General features: G+C 41.0%; 1 protein-coding gene across 1 annotated transcript in view; it reads right to left on the minus strand.

The window, feature by feature from the left end:
* Positions 1-20,169, minus strand: part of galt (galactose-1-phosphate uridylyltransferase) — a 134,653-nt gene that overhangs the window by 109,760 nt on the left and 4,724 nt on the right. The window contains exons 4-5 of the mRNA XM_056244136.1: positions 10,970-11,099; positions 9,152-9,208 (exon numbers count right to left, since the gene is read on the minus strand). Of these exons, the coding sequence (XP_056100111.1) occupies positions 9,152-9,208; positions 10,970-11,099 (187 nt within the window). The remainder of the gene's footprint in view (positions 1-9,151; positions 9,209-10,969; positions 11,100-20,169) is intronic.

Genomic DNA, 20,169 nt, shown 5'->3' on the forward strand with positions numbered 1-20,169 from the left:
AAGCATGACGTGGTAAAAGAACGGTTCTAGTCCAGCAAAGAGTTGGTGCCGCTTTGGAACCAGTTTTCCTGGCCGAGAACCGGTTCTTTGCCTGTCGAAACACAAAGAACTGGTTCGCGCGCAGGCACCGGCTCCGAACCGGCTCTCAAAATGCGTTGGTGGAAAAGGGGTAAGAGAGAGCTTACGAATGGTCCAGACCAACCTTACGAAAGTGTGACTTACAGAAGATATACTTAGCGTACGAACGTGTCGGGAATCGTGCCATAAAGTTAAGAGAGTGGTTAAGGAATAGGTTAAGAACTACTTAAGCGATACGAACGGTTTGGGGAACCGGGCCCAGTTGTGTTATTTCTATAAAATATCGACCCCATACAGTAGAACTGGTTTAATGATCGCGAGACCTTTTATTTTGGTTTGATGGCATAAAATGATCTCGAGTCTTTACAGCTAGACTAAAGCCCCCTGATGCGGAGATCTCAATGCCCAGTGAAGCTAGTCCTGTGTTCTAAGACTTCTCCTCCATATGTGAACTGGTATATGTTTCCCTGAGACCTAGCCTTCACCATGACTCTGGTTTTGTCCAGGTTTACTGTCAGTGTCCATTCCTCGCAGTACTGTTTTTCTCTCTCTCTCTCTCTCTCTCTCTCTCTCTCTCTCTCTCTCTCTCTCTCTCTCTCTCTCTCTCTCTCTCTCTCTCTCTCTCTCTCTCTCTCTCTCTCTCTCTCTCTCTCTCTCTCTCTCTCTCTCTCTCTCTCTCTCTCTCTCTCTCTCTCTCTCTCTCTCTCTCTCTCTCTCTCTCTCTCTCTCTCTCTCTCTCTCTCTCTCTTCACTGTTTAAGAGGTAATATCGTGCGAATCTAGCATGACTTTAAATGAGCCCAGTCCGATTGGTCAGCGGTGTGTGTGTGGCGCTATACGTGCATCTCCTCAGTATTCTGGCTGCTGGTTTGGATGTCAGGAGTGATAAAGGAGGATTCAGGAACGAAGGATGGACTAATCGGGCAGTCTTCAAGCACCCGTCCCGGAGCCCTAGAGGCCGTGTTTATGAACCTCTGTGAAATAATACGCCAGACAGCGGTCCATCACGCTCTACAACAGTGAGGCAGAAAAACGTAAATAAACACGTCTCACAGTCAGTAAATATGCTAGCAGTGACAGCATCAGAGACATTAAAAAGAAGCGTGCTGCTATGATTTTCAGGCCTGACCCGCAGGCGATATTTGGGGATGCTACAGTTCTCCAGAGTTTGTGTATATATGTCTGTTCTTAACAGATGGCTCAGATGATTGCCGTTTCCTGACGTAAGCTTACGCTATTTATTTCCTGCTTGTGTCGGAGCCCATGGAGAGCGGCAGATTGACTTGCCGTTTCAAAAAGCATCAGCCGGAGTTCCAGGAGAACGTCAATCACACCTCATTTCTGACCGGCAATCTCTCTCTCCGTGCCATTTCTCTGCTATCGGTCCAGCTGTGTATGTAAATTCATAGATAAGACGACATTATACACAACGTGTGTTTATGCAGGGATAAACCAGAGATGCCGTCACTAGAGTTGGTTTGGGAAATGGGAGTTGGAGCATAAAAAGAGAAGATTCTTCATTTATTCGAATTTGACCAAAATTGTCCACCGAGACATGTTGTTTGCTGTGGCTCCTCAGAGTCGGATAAACCTGTGTGAACTGTGCAGTGGATTTCAAAATATCCCTCTTCTTGAGAGGTGCTACACGCATTTCACACAAACAGAGTAAAAAGACCATCAGTGGATTTGTCTAGCAGTGAACTGAATCAATCAACCATGAGAACACTAATTTGGTTAGCAACCAGCCATCAAATTCGGGGAAAGTGTGTATTAGTATTGTTAAAAATGTGTGAAATGTTTCTGTTTTCACTTAAATCTACATCCTAACATTGGGATGAATCATGTTGACTGTAGGGGTGTGCAGCGATCTGCGATTCTGTATCTGTCTGTCAGAATTATTCATATCTGTATTTGGATAAAACTTGTATTTATTATATTGACTTATATTTGGCTGTATAAGTCATAAATTAGTTGTTTTTTATTATAGTTATAGCATTTATTTCAATATCTTCTAATTATCGGAGCCAATAGAGACTCGTAGGCGATGCTTACAGATGTTGAACCGAGATCTCTCCCGTTCCCAGTAAAAAAATAATTCAATATACTCTAATTCAAACAATAAAATGTTAAATAAAAGAAAAAAGACTGGAATGGTGTCTAGCATAGCATTATGTTTGGGGTCAGTAACATTTTTTAATTAATTAAAAAAAAAATTCAGCAAGGATGCGTTAAATTGATCAAAAATGACAGTAAAGCCATTTATAATGTTACAAAGGATTTCTATTTCAAATAAATGTATTCATATATATACACTCACCGGCCACTTTATTAGGTACCCCATGCTAGTAACGGGTTGGACCCCCTTTTGCCTTCAGAACTGCCTCAATTCTTCGTGGCATAGATTCAACAAGGTGCTGGAAGCATTCCTCAGGGAGTTTGGTCCATATTGACATGATGGCATCACACAGTTGCCGCAGATTTGTCGGCTGCACATCCATGATGCGAATCTCCCGTTCCACCACATCCCAAAGATACTCTATTGGGTTGAGATCTGGTGACTGTGGAGGCCATTTTAGTACAGTGAACTCATTGTCATGTTCAAGAAACCAATTTGAAATGATTAGAGCTTTGTGACATGGTGGAAGTAGCCATCAGAGGATGGGTACATGGTGGCCATAAAGGGATGGACATGGTCAGAAACAATGCTCAGGTAGGCCGTGGCATTTAAACGATGCCCAATTGGCACTAAGGGGCCTAAAGTGTGCCAGGAAAACATCCCCCACACCATTACAACATCCCCCACACCATTACACCACCACCACCAGCCTGCACAGTGGTAACAAGGCATGATGGTTCCATGTTCTCATTCTGTTTACGCCAAATTCTGACTCTACCATCTGAATGTCTCAACAGAAATCGAGACTCATCAGACCAGGCAACATTTTTCCAGTCTTCAACTGTTCAATTTTGGTGAGCTCTTGCAAATTGTAGCCTCTTTTTCCTATTTGTAGTGGAGATGAGTGGTACCCGGTGGAGTCTTCTGCTGTTGTAGCCCATCCGCCTCAAGGTTGTGCGTGTTGTGGCTTCACAAATGCTTTGCTGCATACCTCGGTTGTAACGAGTGGTTATTTCAGTCACTGTTGCCCTTCTATCAGCTCGAACCAGTCTGGCCATTCTCCTCTGACCTCTGGCATCAACAAGGCATTTCCGCCCACAGAACTGCCGCTCACTGGATGTTTTTTCTTTTTCGGACCATTCTCTGTAAACCCTAGAGATGGTTGTGCGTGAAAATCCCAGTAGATTAGCAGTTTCTGAAATACTCAGACGTGGCATGATTGTTGGTGCTTCTGGCACCAACAATCATGCCACGTTCAAAGTCACTCAAATCAACTTTCTTCCCCATACTGATGCTCGGTTTGAACTGCAGGAGATTGTCTTGACCATGTCTACATGCCTAAATGCACTGAGTTGCCGCCATGTGATTGGCTGCTTAGAAATTAAGTGTTAACGAGCAGTTGGACAGGTGTACCTAATAAAGTGGCTGGTGAGTGTATATATATATATATATATATATATATATATTTATTCAGTGCCAAATGATTTTTGGTAATAAACAGAAATGGTATTTTTTTGAGCATTAAATCATATCAGAATGATTTCTGAAGGATCATGTGACACTGAAGACTGGAGTAATGATGCTGAACATTCAGCTTTGATCACAGGAATAACTTACAGTTTAAAATATATTCAAATAGAAAACGGTTATTTTAAATTGTAATAATATTTCACAATATTACTGTTTTTGCTGTATTTTGGATGAAATAAATGCATACTTAGTCAAGCATGTATTGTGTATTATAATTCTATCTACTTCTCTGTCAATATAAGTCATCAGTACTTTAATATGGTGATGACAAAACATTTGTAATTATGCAAATGTAATAAATAAAGTGAGCCTGGTTTGTGTTCACATTACACATTATAAGTGAACCTAAAAGTGAACTTGGGTTGAAGCTAAACGTCCAAGCTGGATTGGTTTAAAGGGGTTTGTAGTGGTAATATATGAGTGATACATGTCTAATGCCGCGCTCACATAGACTTTGAGGACACAAAAGCTAAAAGCTAAAAGGTCACGCCATGACGAATCAATTTGCTTTACATGGTAAAGAGTGCAATCACAAACCAAACAGAAAGCTTTAAGTGGACTAAAAAGTTCATTTAAACTGTCCCTGACCTTAAAACATGCTTCGGATTTATTTATTTCTTTTTAGGTCCATTAGCTGTTGCAGGCTTTAAGTCCATTTTCCATCCAATATTTATTTATTTATCTTTTGTGTACGTGTTTGTGGACCAGATCCACTTGAATATTATTAAATAATAATTATAACGATGATGATAACTATATTGCACTCAGATAAACATAATAATCAATGAACTTTGCATTTAGACAGCACAATGTTGTTGTTTTTATGGAACTCCTAAACACTATATTAATTATAATTATTATTATTATTATTTATAATCTCACAAGAGTCTCGGTTTAGTTTGCTTAAAGGGTCCAATTTCATTTAACCATTCACACACAAACTAAAATTCACACGATCCCTAAACTGAGACAAAAAGTGTGAAAAGTCCCTTTGATAAAGTGTTTTAAATTTCACAAAACAGCATCAAGATAATGGCTCCGAGAGAACGCTGCGTGTTTTCTGAGCTGATGTTTAGTGTTTGCTCAGGGGTGGGTGGTTACGGATGATATGAGAAAGCGTGGGACAGACAGAGAGAAAAAGACACAGATCACACAGCTCTCGCTCGCTCCCTCTCCGCAAATACTCTCATCCCGGAGAAGGTGGGCAGCCGGATACATGCGGCTTATCCATCTCTCCCAGGGCATGCTGGGTAAAGCTCAACTCCTGCCGGCTGACACAGACCTAAGCCACACAGAGCTCCGGTCTCTCCGCGGAGGGCCACACACGTACTGGGAGGGGGATTTATTTACGCATATTTAGCTGCGTTTACCATTGATAAAATCATATGAGAGACTTAAGAGCGGCTTACGGCTGATGTTACCTGGGCTGAGCCCGTGTGCGCTGGGAGGCTGATTTAGGTTCAGGTCGGTGATTGATGTCACGTCCAGCACAAACTGGGACGAGGGGTGGATGTGTTGTCATGCTGACACTGTGATGCACGGATGAGCTGTTGCCTAGGAAACTAGTCTAATGTGCTGGGTCTCTTAACGTTTAGGAAAAAAAAATATTCAAATATTTTGTCCTGTCCCAGATTAATATGCAGAGACAAGTACAATTTTGACTTTTAGATTTTTAATTTAGATTGTATTTACATTTTTGATTTGTGCTTTATATTTAGCTTTTTTTTTTTTTTGTAGCCTATTATTTTTTTGTGTTTTCTAGTTTTAAGTTTATTTTAGCTAATTTTAGCATCATTATAGTGTTAGTATTTTAAGGCTGTCAAAGTGATGTGTTCTCAACACAGTCTTATTATTATTCCTATTCACTGTGGTTTTTAATAGTATTAATTAACAACAATAATAACAATGTAAAAAATGATATGATCAATAAGTTATGACAGCATATGTTTTTAACTCAACAAAATAAGCTGAGCAATTTTTTAACTTTTTTTTAAGTTAAACAAGGTTCAACTCATTTTTAAAGTCAAAAAGCTAATTCAAAATAGCATAAATATAATAGTATATAAATAATACTAAACAACACTGTTGCTGTCTAGAAAATGCAAATGTGTATTGCAGGTGGATTGTTAAGGTTTTAAGTTTTATAATATGTATCAAAAACTAAAAGTAAAGTTAAAAAAAAGTAAAATCACTTCATGTCCATTTTTATGTAATTTAGTTGTGATGAAAATACTTTTAGTTTTTATCATGCATTTTATTTTTTATTTCAGTTACAATTTTATTCAGTTTCTGTTAATGATAACACAAGTTGGAAACACTTGTTAGGCTTAACCGATGGTGTCAGTCGGGGGCATTTACATTTGCATTTATTACAGTTGCTTCATTACAAATAAAATAAAATAAAATAAATTCTCGCAACTTCTGATTAGGTTTACTTTCCCCAGCCAACTAAACTATATCAATCAATCACAACCTAACAAGTTAGTTCAGTACATCGGCACCAGAGATCAGATGTGATGAGGCTAAGAGAAAATGAAAGGTGGTAAACTATAAATCTATGGTATGACTATTAAACCTACATTCCTCGGGTGTGGTTTATTAAAAAGAGAATATTATAGGGAAAACATGAGTGGTTTGTGGCAGCGTCTTTAAAAGGAGCTTTATGTCAAACCATCTCAAAATCCTCTACTGCCCCCTAGTGGAAACCACAGCCGTACATCAGCACTTAATGAATACAGTGAGCTCAGTGTGTGGCAGACCCAGCGAGTTGTCTTGCTGCGCTGTCACGGCACGACAGTGACAGGCTTCCTGTGCTTAGAAGAAACAAGGGGGAGACAGACAGCCAGGAAAAGGGAAACGAGAGGAAACACAAGTTCCTTGCAGCTCCAAACTCAGAGCAGAAACATGAAGATGTCAATAAAACGCAACTGATAAAAGCAGAGCCGTTTTCCACCCCGCTGCCATGCCGCTTGACTCTGAGACCGAGAGGCGAGAGTCATTTTCTAGCGGGAAGACGGCTTCAGGGACGTCTTTTCCAGGAACATCTCTAGTTCCCTAATTGGAGTCTACGGGCTTTTCAAGCTCATGCTTGCATTAGCCCGTCTCGTCGGCAGTCTCTCCGCTGAGGTGACAGTTAAAGGGATAGTTCAATCAAAAATGAAAATTAGCCCATGATTTACTCACCCTCATCCTAGGTGTATATGACATTCTTCTTTCAGACGAACACAATCGGAGTTATATAAAAAAAATGTCCTGGCTCTTCCACGCTTTATAATAGCAGTGAATGGCCGTTTCTGTTTTGAAGTCCATAAAAGTGCATCTATTCATGATAAAAGTGCATCTATCCATCATCAAAGTGCATATATCTGTCATAAAAGTGCATCTATCCATCATAAAAGTGATTCTATCCATGATAAAAGTGCTTATATCTGTCATAAAAGTGCATCTATCCATCATCAAAGCGCATCTATCTATGATAAAAGTGCATCTATCCATCATAAAAGTGCATCTATCCAAGATAAAAGTGCATCTATCCATCATAAAAGTGCATCTATCCATCATAAAAGTGCATCTATTCATCATCAAAGCACATCTATCCATCATAAAAGTGCATCTGTCCATCATAAAGTGCATCTATCCATAAAAGTGCATCTATCCATCATAAAAGTGCATCTATCCATGATAAAAGTGCATCTATTCATCATCAAAGCACATCTATCCATCATAAAAGTGCATCTGTCCATCATAAAGTGCATCTATCCATGATAAAAGTGCATCTATCCATGATAAAAGTGCATCTATCCATGAGAAAAGTGCATCTATCCATGATAAAAGTGCATCTATCCATCATAAAAGTGCATCTATCCATCATAAAAGTGCATCTATCCATGATAAAAGTGCATCTATCCATGATAAAAGTGCATCTATCCATGATAAAAGTGCATCTATCCATCATAAAAGTGCATCTATCCATCATAAAAGTGCATCTATCCATGATAAAAGTGCATCTATCCATCATAAAAGTGCATCTATCCATCATAAAAGTGCATCTATCCATGATAAAAGTGCATCCATCCATGATAAAAGTGCATCTATCCATCATAAAAGTGCATCCATCCATAATAAAAGTGCATCCATCCATCATAAAAGTGCATCTATCCATAATAAAAGTGCATCCATCCATAATAAAAGTGCATCCATCCATCATAAAAGTGCATCCATCCATAATAAAAGTGCATCCATCCATCATAAAAGTGCATCTATCCATCATAAAAGTGCATCTATCCATCATAAAAGTGCATCTATCCATCATAAACGTCCATCTGTCCATCATAAAAGTGCATCTATCCATGATAAAAGTGCATCCATCCATGATAAAAGTGAATCTATCCATGATAAAAGTGCATCTATCAATCATAAAAGTGCATCTATCCATGATAAAAGTGCATCTATCCATGATAAAAGTGCATCTATCAATCATAAAAGTGCATCTATCAATCATAAAAGTGCATCTATCCATGATAAAAGTGCATCTATCCATGATAAAAGTGCATCTATCAATCATAAAAGTGCATCTATCCATGATAAAAGTGCATCTATCCATGATAAAAGTGCATCTATCCATCATAAAAGTGCATCCATCCATAATAAAAGTGCATTTATCCATCATAAAAGTGCATCTATCCATCATAAAAGTGCATCTATCCATCATAAAAGTGCATCTATCCATGATAGTGCATCTATCCATGATAAAAGTGCATCTATCCATGATAAAAGTGCATCCATCCATCATAAAAGTGCATCCATCCATAATAAAAGTGCATCTATTCATGATAAAAGTGCATCTATCCATGATAAAAGTGCATCTATCCATGATAAAAGTGCATCCATCCATAATAAAAGTGCATCTATCCATCATAAAAGTGCATCTATACATCATAAACGTCCATCTGTCCATCATAAAAGTGCAGAAGGCCTTCTGAAGTGAAGCGATGCGTTTGTGTAAGAAAAATATTCATATTTAAAGCTTATAAAGTAAAATTTTAGTCTACTCTAGTCTACTTGCATATAAAGCGCAACTTATGCAACTTGTGACGTCGGCAGTAGCGAGTGCGTCATGACGTAGCCTAAATATCAGCAGTACGTCGCATTACTCGCATAAGTTGCGCTTAGACTTAAGTAGAGTCCATATGTTTGTTTGGGCTGGAAGCTAGTTATTTTACTTTATAAAGTTTATAAAGACCTATTCCAGCCTAAAAAAAGAGCATTCCAGATGGTCGAAGACTGCAGCGGATCCGTCTTAATCTGCAGAAAGGCATTCTAGGGCTCTCTGCCTCAGAGAGTCGACAGGGGCAAACGCTAATTGGGAGGAGGGGCAGAATGAGGCAGAAAAAGAGGACATCAATGAAGTAACAAGGTTACGGCGTACCTGACAGTGAGGATGGGGGTTTGAACAGCCCATCGCGACTCCTTTATTCTCAAAGATCTGAAACACAAGAGAAAGAGACATTACGTCCTGTCAAAGAACCCAGACATAACAAGCCACAGCAAACATTATACAAGCGTACAGACACAACCCAAAACATGCTGCAGTCAGACAGGTGCAGACAAAACATGCTCTCTCTTATTAAGACATGAAGAGATCAGAGCACATGTTGCCGTTTGAAAGGAAACATCCTGTCGGAGGGAGTTTTAAGACTTCCTGGCACCTCCCTCAAGGGTGATGTAAAAGGATTTGGGCAGGATCCGTCCTTGACAACTCCACTTGATAAATATTGACTCGGGTAAAGTCACCGCTCTTCAGGGTCTGTAAATTGCAAAGACGAGGCGAAACACGCACTCTGATGTGTTTAACAGAGAGGAGATAACCACCGGTGTTATCCGGAGGAGTCGTGACTGATACTCTCCAGTGGGAAAAGAGTAGCAACATCCCAGAAGATGCTTCTCAGATTGGACTGAACTTTGCTGTACCCTAAATTAATGATAATTATTGGTTTCAACCTGGATTTTTTTATTTAGTTGATTTCTTTAATATGTTCCTTGAGGTACACTTATAATGTTAATAAAGTTGAATGCACAAAAAAACGATATATATCAGTGGCGAGCTGTGACTTTTTTATGAATCTAAATGTCTAAAGTGCTTTTGTTTTTCCCAACACATTTCATGTTACACGGAGAAGAAATGTTGAATAATTATGAATAGGAATAAGAAATGGCCAGAAAAACTCCAGTTATCCAAAAACTCAGCTGTCACACAAGATTTTGTGTTTCATTCACATCCATTCATGTGCCTTTAAACATGGGACAATGGATATAAAGGGATATGCATGTTACTGTTGAAAAAATCAACTAGTAAGATGTAGAAAAGGATGATATGGCACATACCGTACAAAAATTAGAGGACAAAATCCTTATATGAAGGTTAGCCAATCACAACAGAGGCCATTCATCTATAGAAGAAGCAAAAAGGCTGTAAAAGAGTCTAAATTATGGCTATTTTTAATGCAAGAAACATAACTAACATTATAAGTGGGCTTTGGAGAAAAACATTAAATGATAAAGTGTGTTGGGTTTTGTACCATTAAGCAGAATTCCTTAGTTAAACTGAATCTACAGTCTGTCAAAAAAGCAATTGAGGCTCAGGAACTCTCTCACGCTCATAAGTTAACTATCTTTTGGCACAAACATCTTAATTCGCTGCATTCATATCCCTGGAAGCCTTTGAAGTGCTCCATTATTCCCTTGCAGGAGCATTAATGTGTCCAGAGAGGCCAGAGGAGCGCTCCACACTGCCTGCCATTGATCAGTGCTGAGACGCCCTGACTGAAGAGCATCTCCCAATTGATCCAATTAGCACTGATGAGGAAGACTGGGACAAAACCCAATCGAGCGGCGTCCCTGCCTCTGACTCCTTTAAACACACACACACACACACACACACACACACACACACACACACACACACACACACACACACACACACACACACACACACACACACTCTCTCTTATGCATCACTTCTACAAGGAAAGTTTCTTCTGGCGACAAATGGTGCAAATGTTTCATTAAGTTGCTACACCCCCCCAGAGAGAGTCACAGTGAGAAAAAGATCATGTCTCGTTTTTTTTTAAATGAGTCGTGTGTCTTACGGCTGCATTTTATTGCAAAATGAATTTGAGTGTTTTGCTTGTGAATGCAAAGTAACAGGTGCACCAGAAATAGAAGAGAGAGGACGAGATGTACTGACCTGCACCCATGTGTGCGCATCACCCAGCTCTCCGATCAGATCCGCCCACCTGTCAATCACTCTGCGGATCTCTGCAGGCTTCATGAGCGGGAGGGTGATGTCGGACCAGGGGTGGAAACACATGACCTTACTGACAAACAAACAGGAAAACAACACATTAGGTTAAAATGTCCCCTAAAAACATTATAATATTACTCTATCTATCTCTCTGTCAGTCTGACCATCTATCTATCTATCTATCTATCTATCTATCTGTCCATCTATCTATCTATCTATCTGTCCATCTATATATCCATCTATCTGTCCATCTATCTGTCCATCTATCTGTCCATATATATATCTATCCATCCATCCATCCATCCATCCATCCATCCATCCATCCATCCATCCATCTATCTATCTATCTGTCCATATATCTATCTATCTATCTATCTATCTATCTATCCATTTCATCCATCTATCTATCTATCTATCTATCTATCTATCTATCTATCTATCTATCTATCTATCTATCTATCTATCTATCTATCTATCTATCTATCTATCTATCTATCTATCTATCTATCTATCTATCTATCCATCCATCAAATTCAAAAATTGCTTTATATATATATATATACTCACCTAAAGTATTATTAGGAACACCATACTAATACTGTGTTTGACCCCCTTTCGCCTTCAGAACTGCCTTAATTCTACATGGCATTGATTCAACAAGGTGCTGAAAGCATTCTTTAGAAATGTTGGCCCATATTGATAGGATAGCATCTTGCAGTTGATGGAGATTTGTGGGATGCACATCCAGGGCACGAAGCTCCCGTTCCACCACATCCCAAAGATGCTCTATTGGGTTGAGATCTGGTGACTGTGGGGGCCATTTTAGTACAGTGAACTCACTGTCATGTTCAAGAAACCAATTTGAAATGATTCGAGCTTTGTGACATTATCCTGCTGGAAGTAGCCATCAGAGGATGGGTACATGGTGGCCATAAAGGGATGGACATGGTCAGAAACAATGCTCAGGTAGGCCATGGCATTTAAACGATGCCCAATTGGCACTAAGGGGCCTAAAGTGTGCCAAGAAAACATCCCCCACACCATTACACCACCACCACCAGCCTGCACAGTGGTAACAAGGCATGATGGATCCATGTTCTCATTCTGTTTACGCCAAATTCTGACTCTACCATCTGAATGTCTCAACAGAAATCGAGACTCATCAGACCAGGCAACATTTTCCCAGTCTTCAACTGTCCAATTTTGGTGAGCTCTTGCAAATTGTAGCCTCTTTTTCCTATTTGTAGTGGAGATGAGTGGTACCCGGTGGGGTCTTCTGCTGTTGTAGCCCATCCGCCTCAAGGTTGTGCGTGTTGTGGCTTCACAAATGCTTTGCTGCATACCTCGGTTGTAACGAGTGGTTATTTCAGTCAAAGTTGCTCTTCTATCAGCTTGAATCAGTCGGCCCATTCTCCTCTGACCTCTGGCATCAACAAGGCATTTTCGCCCACAGGACTGCCGCATACTGGATGTTTTTCCCTTTTCCCTTTTCACACCATTCTTTGTAAACCCTAGAAATGGTTGTGCGTGAAAATCCCAGTAACTGAGCAGATTGTGAAATACTCAGACCGGCCCGTCTGGCACCAACAACCATGCCACGCTCAAAATTGCTTAAATCACCTTTCTTTCCCATTCTGACATTCAGTTTGGAGTTCAGGAGATTGTCTTGACCAGGACCACACCCCTAAATGCATTGAAGCAACTGCCATGTGATTGGTTGATTAGATAATTGCATTAATGAGAAATTGAACAGGTGTTCCTAATAATCCTTTAGGTGAGTGTATATATATATATATATATATATATATATATATATATATATATATATATATATATATATATATATACATCTGTCTGTCTGTCTGTCCATCATCTGTACCTGTAAGTCTATCTATCTGATCATCCATCCTTCCAGCTCACTTTCCTTCTGTGATCTAAGCAGCATTTATCATAAAACATACACTGTACATGTTACACTTCACCTTCAACAATCACCCGGCAGAGTTATGAATAAATGCATATCGTACTTCTGTCTATGCTCAGCCCTGAATGAAACCCAACAGCTGTGCCTCCAATCTTTCCAAAGTCTCCGCTTTCAGGCTTTATGTGGGGCAGCCAGTTCTCTCTATTAAGTGTCCTTGACTTGTTTGTGCCTCGAGCGCTATTCTTACTACTTTGAAAACAATGTCAGATCCCAGAGCATTAGAGTTGAGCGTCAGTTGGCAGGGCGTGTGTGTTCGTGGCCTCTTCTGCTACGCCACTAATTGGATGGTTGCACACACAGGTGCAGTTTCAGAACAGCCGTCTGTGAAGTTCTCTTCTACCCTCAGAAAAAGTGCATAAAACGGACCAGCGTGGAGTCGATAAATGTCCAAGTGACAATTACTGTGTGCACATTTAAAAGGCCTGAATGACTTTTTACAAACAGCCTTATCTAGCAAATCCACTTCTTTGATGACAGCGCCACCTAGTGTTAACAATATGAAATGGCCTCAAAGAGATGAAACTCATCTGTAGAGTAATTAAATATCGCCAATATCACACTTTGTCTGATTTGTCTTTTTAAGCTGATGATGTATTCAAGTGACTTTACAGCCAAAAAGTTGGCAAATCCTAAGCATTGCACAACTCAAATCCAGCATGTATTATGCATAATACAAATGTTTTATATAATTAATAGAAATAAAAAATAAAGTGATTTTAAAAAATACAATTCTAAAATATTAATACCTGAAAACTTGGACAAGTTTGTTCCATAATTAGTGATTTAGCAGATACTTGTTATACAGGGTGAAGTGCACTGGAAATGAACTTTCCCTAGAGTAAAATGTTGTTAAAGTGGGTATATGCAAGAATTGTCATATAATAATCAAATTTTTTATCATCAGTGTGTGAAGATTAGACCCATTAGACACATCTGTCTGAAATTATCAAGATCTGAAGATCTTAATTAGCTGCTTCAGTCCACACTAATACGGTTTCCTTTCAAAACGCATCTTTTTCTCTCCGTTTTGGGCTTCCGTCCACACCGAGACGGTGTTTTTGTCCTGTGAAAACTGAGCTTTTTGAAAACACTTTCCCAAGTGGATCAATTTGAAAACGAGGGTATTTGAAAATAATGACGAATGATTAGTCATGTGAACTGATATATATATATACATGTTTATAGTTCTATTGTGTCTGTTATGTTGTATTCACTGTCACACTGTTGCTAAAATATGTTACTCTGCACTCTCTTCATATCACAGTCCTGCAGAGATGATAGAAGATGTACTCACATTTGCTGTCCTGCGGCATGACATGAGAACAGTGGCGTTTTAGAACAAATATACAATGGTGTAAGTGCGACCTGGATGCATCAGTGAATGGTGAGATATTTTGCTAAATAATCCTGCCAGAAGAATTGCATGATAACTTTATTATGTCTGTTCCGTCTGTATCATATCAGTGAGCTTTTATAAGGGTTTACGCATGCGCTGTAAGGTGAATTTAGCGTTTTCTGACATTTCCATGTGGATGAGAGACGTTAGGAAACGCTAATGCTTATACAATGTTCAGGATAATGCCGAAAGAGCTATTCTGTACTGTAATGTCATGCAAAGAAAAGAGATTAATTCGAAATATAGTCTCACATAGCCAGATCTATATAGTCTATAGTCTTAAGTATACTTTATAATCAAACATATCATGACAGTGTGATTTTAATGACCTCATCTGTCGACATGAAGCCGGTTAATCGCAGAACTGGAGCAAATATATACACATCGCTACGATCAGATGCTCTAACTGCGGTTTTCACACCGCTGTCATTATTGTTGTGTGTTTATTTTGTTATTGAGGAAAGAGCGCAGCACATATTTGCATATTCATCTAAACCTCACTCTCGACAGTGTGGATGGCGTTGGGATGTTAGTTAACAATATAGTATAATATCACTGCAAAGGTATTTTCGACTTCTTTTTACTTCTAATCAAAGAAGAAAGAAAAACTTTGCAGTGAGTATATCGGGGCCTTGAATCACGTTCAGCTTCGTGTGCGAGCACGAATCATAAGTTGCTGGCTGCAGTTCACTTAATGGCCACCGGTGTTGCTAACAATAAGGGTTTCTGAATTCTACATATTGTCCCTTTAAGTGTCCAAAAAATTATTTGGTTACAGATCTTTAATAACTCAATCATACATAAATAATTTTAAAGATAAACCAAAAGCACAAAACCAAAGTGAGAATGTGAACAATGGTGATTTTATAAATAATCCACATAACACAGCAAGACGCTGTTAAAGCCTTGATCTGACTCAGAAGATAAAATCATTGAGCTAACACTCTCCTGAGGTCTCCCAATTCTGGTAGCACAATCAATTTCTACACACAGCACGATTAAACACAGGGAAATTGTTTATTAGCACTGCTTCGCATGGGCCACGAGGCACAATAACTGAGATAATTCACTGCAAAGGATCCCTCAGTGTCGCTGCGATCTAAGGCAATCTGTGCTAATGTGCTCTGAAAAAAAAACTAAAACTATTATAAGGAACAGCAAAAAAACTATTTTGTTCTAACTTTTTTGTTTGTTTGTTTTTTGTTTTGTTTTATGCTACAGACTAGGGCTGGGCGATATGGAGCAAAAAATATATCTCGATATATTTTGCTATATCTCGATATTCGATATATATCTCGATATCTTTACAGGAAAATGGATGTGAATACAACTCAAAATATAGGCCTACAATCAATAGAAAATTAATTTTCCATAACAGAATGTAACCAAATGAGAAAAATTAAACACAGGGCCTGAATTTCCTCATCATTATTAATCACGTGATTCATATACAGAAACTGAATAAAGTAATCAAATGGAAAATAACACTGAGTAGTATTTTAGTCCTGAATAAATTAAATACATAGGTTATTAATCCTGATTCCTTTAACTTAAAGCTATCTTTTGTTGTATTGACAACAAAATGAATGACACACATATGGCTGCCGGTACTTTAAGAGGTAGTGCACGGATCCTGTGTTCATTATACTGGCATGCGTTTTATGCTTATTAACACAAAACCGACTATGTTTAGAGTATACTCACGACGACCGAAATTGACAATTTTGCGTGTTAAAGCAATATAATCCGTGAAAAATAACTTTTGTTACTGGCCAGCTGTTCTTAAGGCGGATTTTCTATGAATGTGCGCATAGAAAATAATCTCTCAGAGAGCGCGCGAGCACTGATTAGTTTAAAATTGCTTGAATGTTTAAACTGGTAAGACTTAAAAAGACGTGCAAATGGTAAACTTCAGTCACGATGCACTGCTGGCCCGATTGTGCGAGTGAATATCCATCATGTCCCGACTCCTAAACGCGAGTGTGTGTTATCGCCGCAGCTCTTGATGCTTGCCTTGCACAACACATTATGAGAGAAGAGAAAGAAGACGCGGCACCGCTGAACACGCGCTGTTTGTGAAATTGCGTCTGGCAGATAGTTGTTAAAAGAATGATTTGATTTTATAATCTGTGTGGATTACGATTGCGGGAATTTCCCGCATTATAAATGGGAGACCTGCGGGAATGATTAGAATTATGCGCAATACCCGCGCCGAAATTCGAGCCCTGCAATAGTTTAAAACAAGACGTTTGTAGTAGCCTTCTGATTACTGGAGTCCATTAATCGAACTTCCATGCCTCTTATATAGTAATTATATATTGTAGTATGTAGGCTACCAATTTACTAATGCAATTAATGCTCACACTCGGATTCTCTCGTGCTCTCTCGCTCGCGCGCAGACACACTCGGAGTTCTGTAGCCTCCGGGCTGGTTGCGGATGAGACAATTGTTGAATGAGACAACACGCGAGGTGAGGGGGAACAAAAGCAAGGAGGCGGGGGCGAGCACAGCACAGAGAAGGCAAACAAGCAAAGTGGCGAAATCAGGATTAAATATAAACAATATATCGATATATACGATATGTCAAAATCCATATCGTGTTTAAAAAATATCTCGATATATTTTAAATATCGAGATATCGCCCACCCCTACTACAGACCCCTACATTTTATGATCCCCTTGCCAGAAAATAAAGGCATCTATACTGTAAAATATATATATATATGATTATTTATTTATTTATAAATGTTTATATGTCTGTGGCTGTCAACAGAATAAAATATTTGTAATTAATCTCATGATTTCCAACCAGTTTTTTGAAAGGGAAAATGAAAGAGTAATAATTGACTACTCTCGAGATTTCACGTAGTGTAACTGCGCAGCGCTTCTAGGTTGTACGTCACAGAAGCGTGGTGCAGTTAAACTACGTGAACTATCTCGAGGCCCACAGAGAAGGAAATGAATAGTTGAATAAAGTCATTATTTTTTTGTTTTTTTTGTTTTTTGCGCACAAAAAGTATTCTTGTCACTTGATAAACTAGAGCCACTGTAGTCACTTGGATTATTTTAACGATGTCTTTAACTTTTCTGGGCCGGCCAGTTTCGATCCCTTAGAAGCCTATTGAGGAGTGATCCAGCTCTCAAATTTAATAAAAAAATATCTTAATTTGTGTTCCGAAGATGAACGAAAGTCTTACGGGGTTGGAACAACATGAGGGTGAGTAATTACTGACAGAATTTTAATTTTGGGGTGAACTTTTTATTTATAAATGTACGTATTTTATTTTAATCATAATAAATAAAATGTATGTATTTATTTGCTTATTTAACATTTCATTTATAAATACAGGTATATTATTTCATTATTTAAACATATGTGTCACAGTCACTATTTAGTATCCTCCTCCTCACTACATTTCCCAGCATCCTCCTTGACCCACACCTGCACACCATCAGCTATCACCCGAATACTATTCACCATCACCACCACCTGCCTGCACTCAGCACAGCTAATCACCAGCACCATATAGTCACCTCATCCACAGCACTGCTTTGTCTAGTCTCGTTTTACCTATGTGTGTGAAACCTCCAAGACCTTTTATCTTCAGCGACCATCTCCTACGTCCAGCGTCTGTGTCCTGTGCTCTCCTCAACCTTGTGTTTACCATTTAACTGTTTGTCTGCTCACTGCTGCCATTTTCACCTGCCCTTCTGTCTCCGGGTCCCTGTTCCATAACAGAAGACTAGACCTAGACTGACTGCGGCACGATGGGCATCCACCCCGACCAACAAGATCCTTCTGACCTACTCCTCACCATCACCCAGGATTACCGCCCCATCGAGGACTATATCGAGGAGTTCCTCGACCTGGCGAATCTGGTGCCATGGAATGATGGGGCACTTAAGACCATCTTATGGTGCGGTTTGGATGATCCACTCTTCCAGCAAGTACCAGCTGTTGCCACCACGTGTTCCCTAGAAAGGTACATTGATTTCATTCTGTGGTCGAGTGGATCCTCCTACACCGTCGAGGAAGTAGTCCCCGATCTCCCCTGAGCATCTTCACGTCACGCCTGACCAGCCCAATCTTCACGTCATGCCTGACCAATCTGATCTTCACGTCATGCCAGCCATCAGGCCTATCACCGGATCGATCTCTGGGCGTCCCGGCCTGATGTCCAGCGTGACAGAACCACCGCTCATGTCAGTGAAATTGGCCAGAATGGTGGCCACCACACCCACTCCTGATTCTCTCCACGTCATGCCTGTTCGGCCTGGGCTTCACGTCGGTCCTGCCGAGCCTGGGCTTCACGTCGGTCCTGCCGAGCCTGGGCTTCACGTCGGTCCTGCCGAGCCTGGGCTTCACGTCGGTCCTGCCGCACAAGAGACTGTTCACGTCGTGCCTGCCGCAAAAGAGCCTGAGCCTTCTGTTCCCGAGCCTGAGCCTTCTGTTCCTGAGCCTTCTGTTCCCGAGCCTGAGCCTTCTGTTCCCGAGCCTGAGCCTTCTGTTCCTGAGCCTTCTGTTCCCGAGCCTGAGCCTTCTGTTCCCGAGCCTGAGCCTTCTGTTCCTGAGCCTGAGCCTTCTGTTCCCGAGCCTGAGCCTTCTGTTCCCGAGCCTGAGCCTTCTGTTCCCGAGCCTGAGCCTTCTGTTCCCAAGCCTGAGCCTTCTGTTCCCAAGCCTGAGCCTTCTGTTCCCGAGCCTGAGCCTTCTGTTCCCGAGCCTGAGCCTTCTGTTCCCGAGCCTGAGCCTTCTGTTCCCGAGCCTGAGCCTTCTGTTCCCGAGCCTGAGCCTTCTGTTCCTGAGCCTTCTGTTCCCGAGCCTGAGCCTTCTGTTCCCGAGCCTGAGCCTTCTGTTCCTGAGCCTGAGCCTTCTGTTCCTGAGCCTTCTGTTCCCGAGCCTGAGCCTTCTGTTCCCAAGCCTGAGCCTTCTGTTCCCGAGCCTGAGCCTTCTGTTCCCGAGCCTGAGCCTTCTGTTCCCGAGCCTGAGCCTTCTGTTCCCGAGCCTGAGCCTTCTGTTCCCGAGCCTGAGCCTTCTGTTCCCGAGCCTGAGCCTTCTGTTCCTGAGCCTTCTGTTCCCGAGCCTGAGCCTTCTGTTCCCGAGCCTGAGCCTTCTGTTCCTGAGCCTGAGCCTTCTGTTCCTGAGCCTTCTGTTCCCGAGCCTGAGCCTTCTGTTCCCAAGCCTGAGCCTTCTGTTCCCGAGCCTGAGCCTTCTGTTCCCGAGCCTGAGCCTTCTGTTCCTGAGCCTTCTGTTCCCGAGCCTGAGCCTTCTGTTCCCGAGCCTGAGCCTTCTGTTCCTGAGCCTGAGCCTTCTGTTCCTGAGCCTTCTGTTCCCGAGCCTGAGCCTTCTGTTCCCGAGCCTGAGCCTTCTGTTCCCAAGCCTGAGCCTTCTGTTCCCGAGCCTGAGCCTTCTGTTCCCGAGCCTGAGCCTTCTGTTCCTGAGCCTTCTGTTCCCGAGCTTGAGCCTTCTGTTCCCGAGCCTGAGCCTTCTGTTCCCGAGCCTGAGCCTTCTGTTCCCGAGCCTGAGCCTTCTGTTCCCGAGCCTGAGCCTTCTGTTCCCGAGCCTGAGCCTTCTGTTCCCGAGCCTGAGCCTTCTGTTCCCGAGCCTGAGCCTTCTGTTCCCGAGCCTGAGCCTTCTGTTCCCGAGCCTGAGCCTTCTGTTCCCGAGCCTGAGCCTTCTGTTCCCGAGCCTGAGCCTTCTGTTCCTGAGCCTTCTGTTCCCGAGCCTGAGCCTTCTGTTCCCGAGCCTGAGCCTTCTGTTCCTGA

The sequence above is a fragment of the Rhinichthys klamathensis genome, unplaced genomic scaffold, assembly GCF_029890125.1.
Source record: "Rhinichthys klamathensis goyatoka isolate OS25496 unplaced genomic scaffold, OSU_Roscu_1.1 h1tg000926l_1, whole genome shotgun sequence".
In the NCBI taxonomy this organism is placed as follows: domain Eukaryota; kingdom Metazoa; phylum Chordata; class Actinopteri; order Cypriniformes; family Leuciscidae; genus Rhinichthys; species Rhinichthys klamathensis.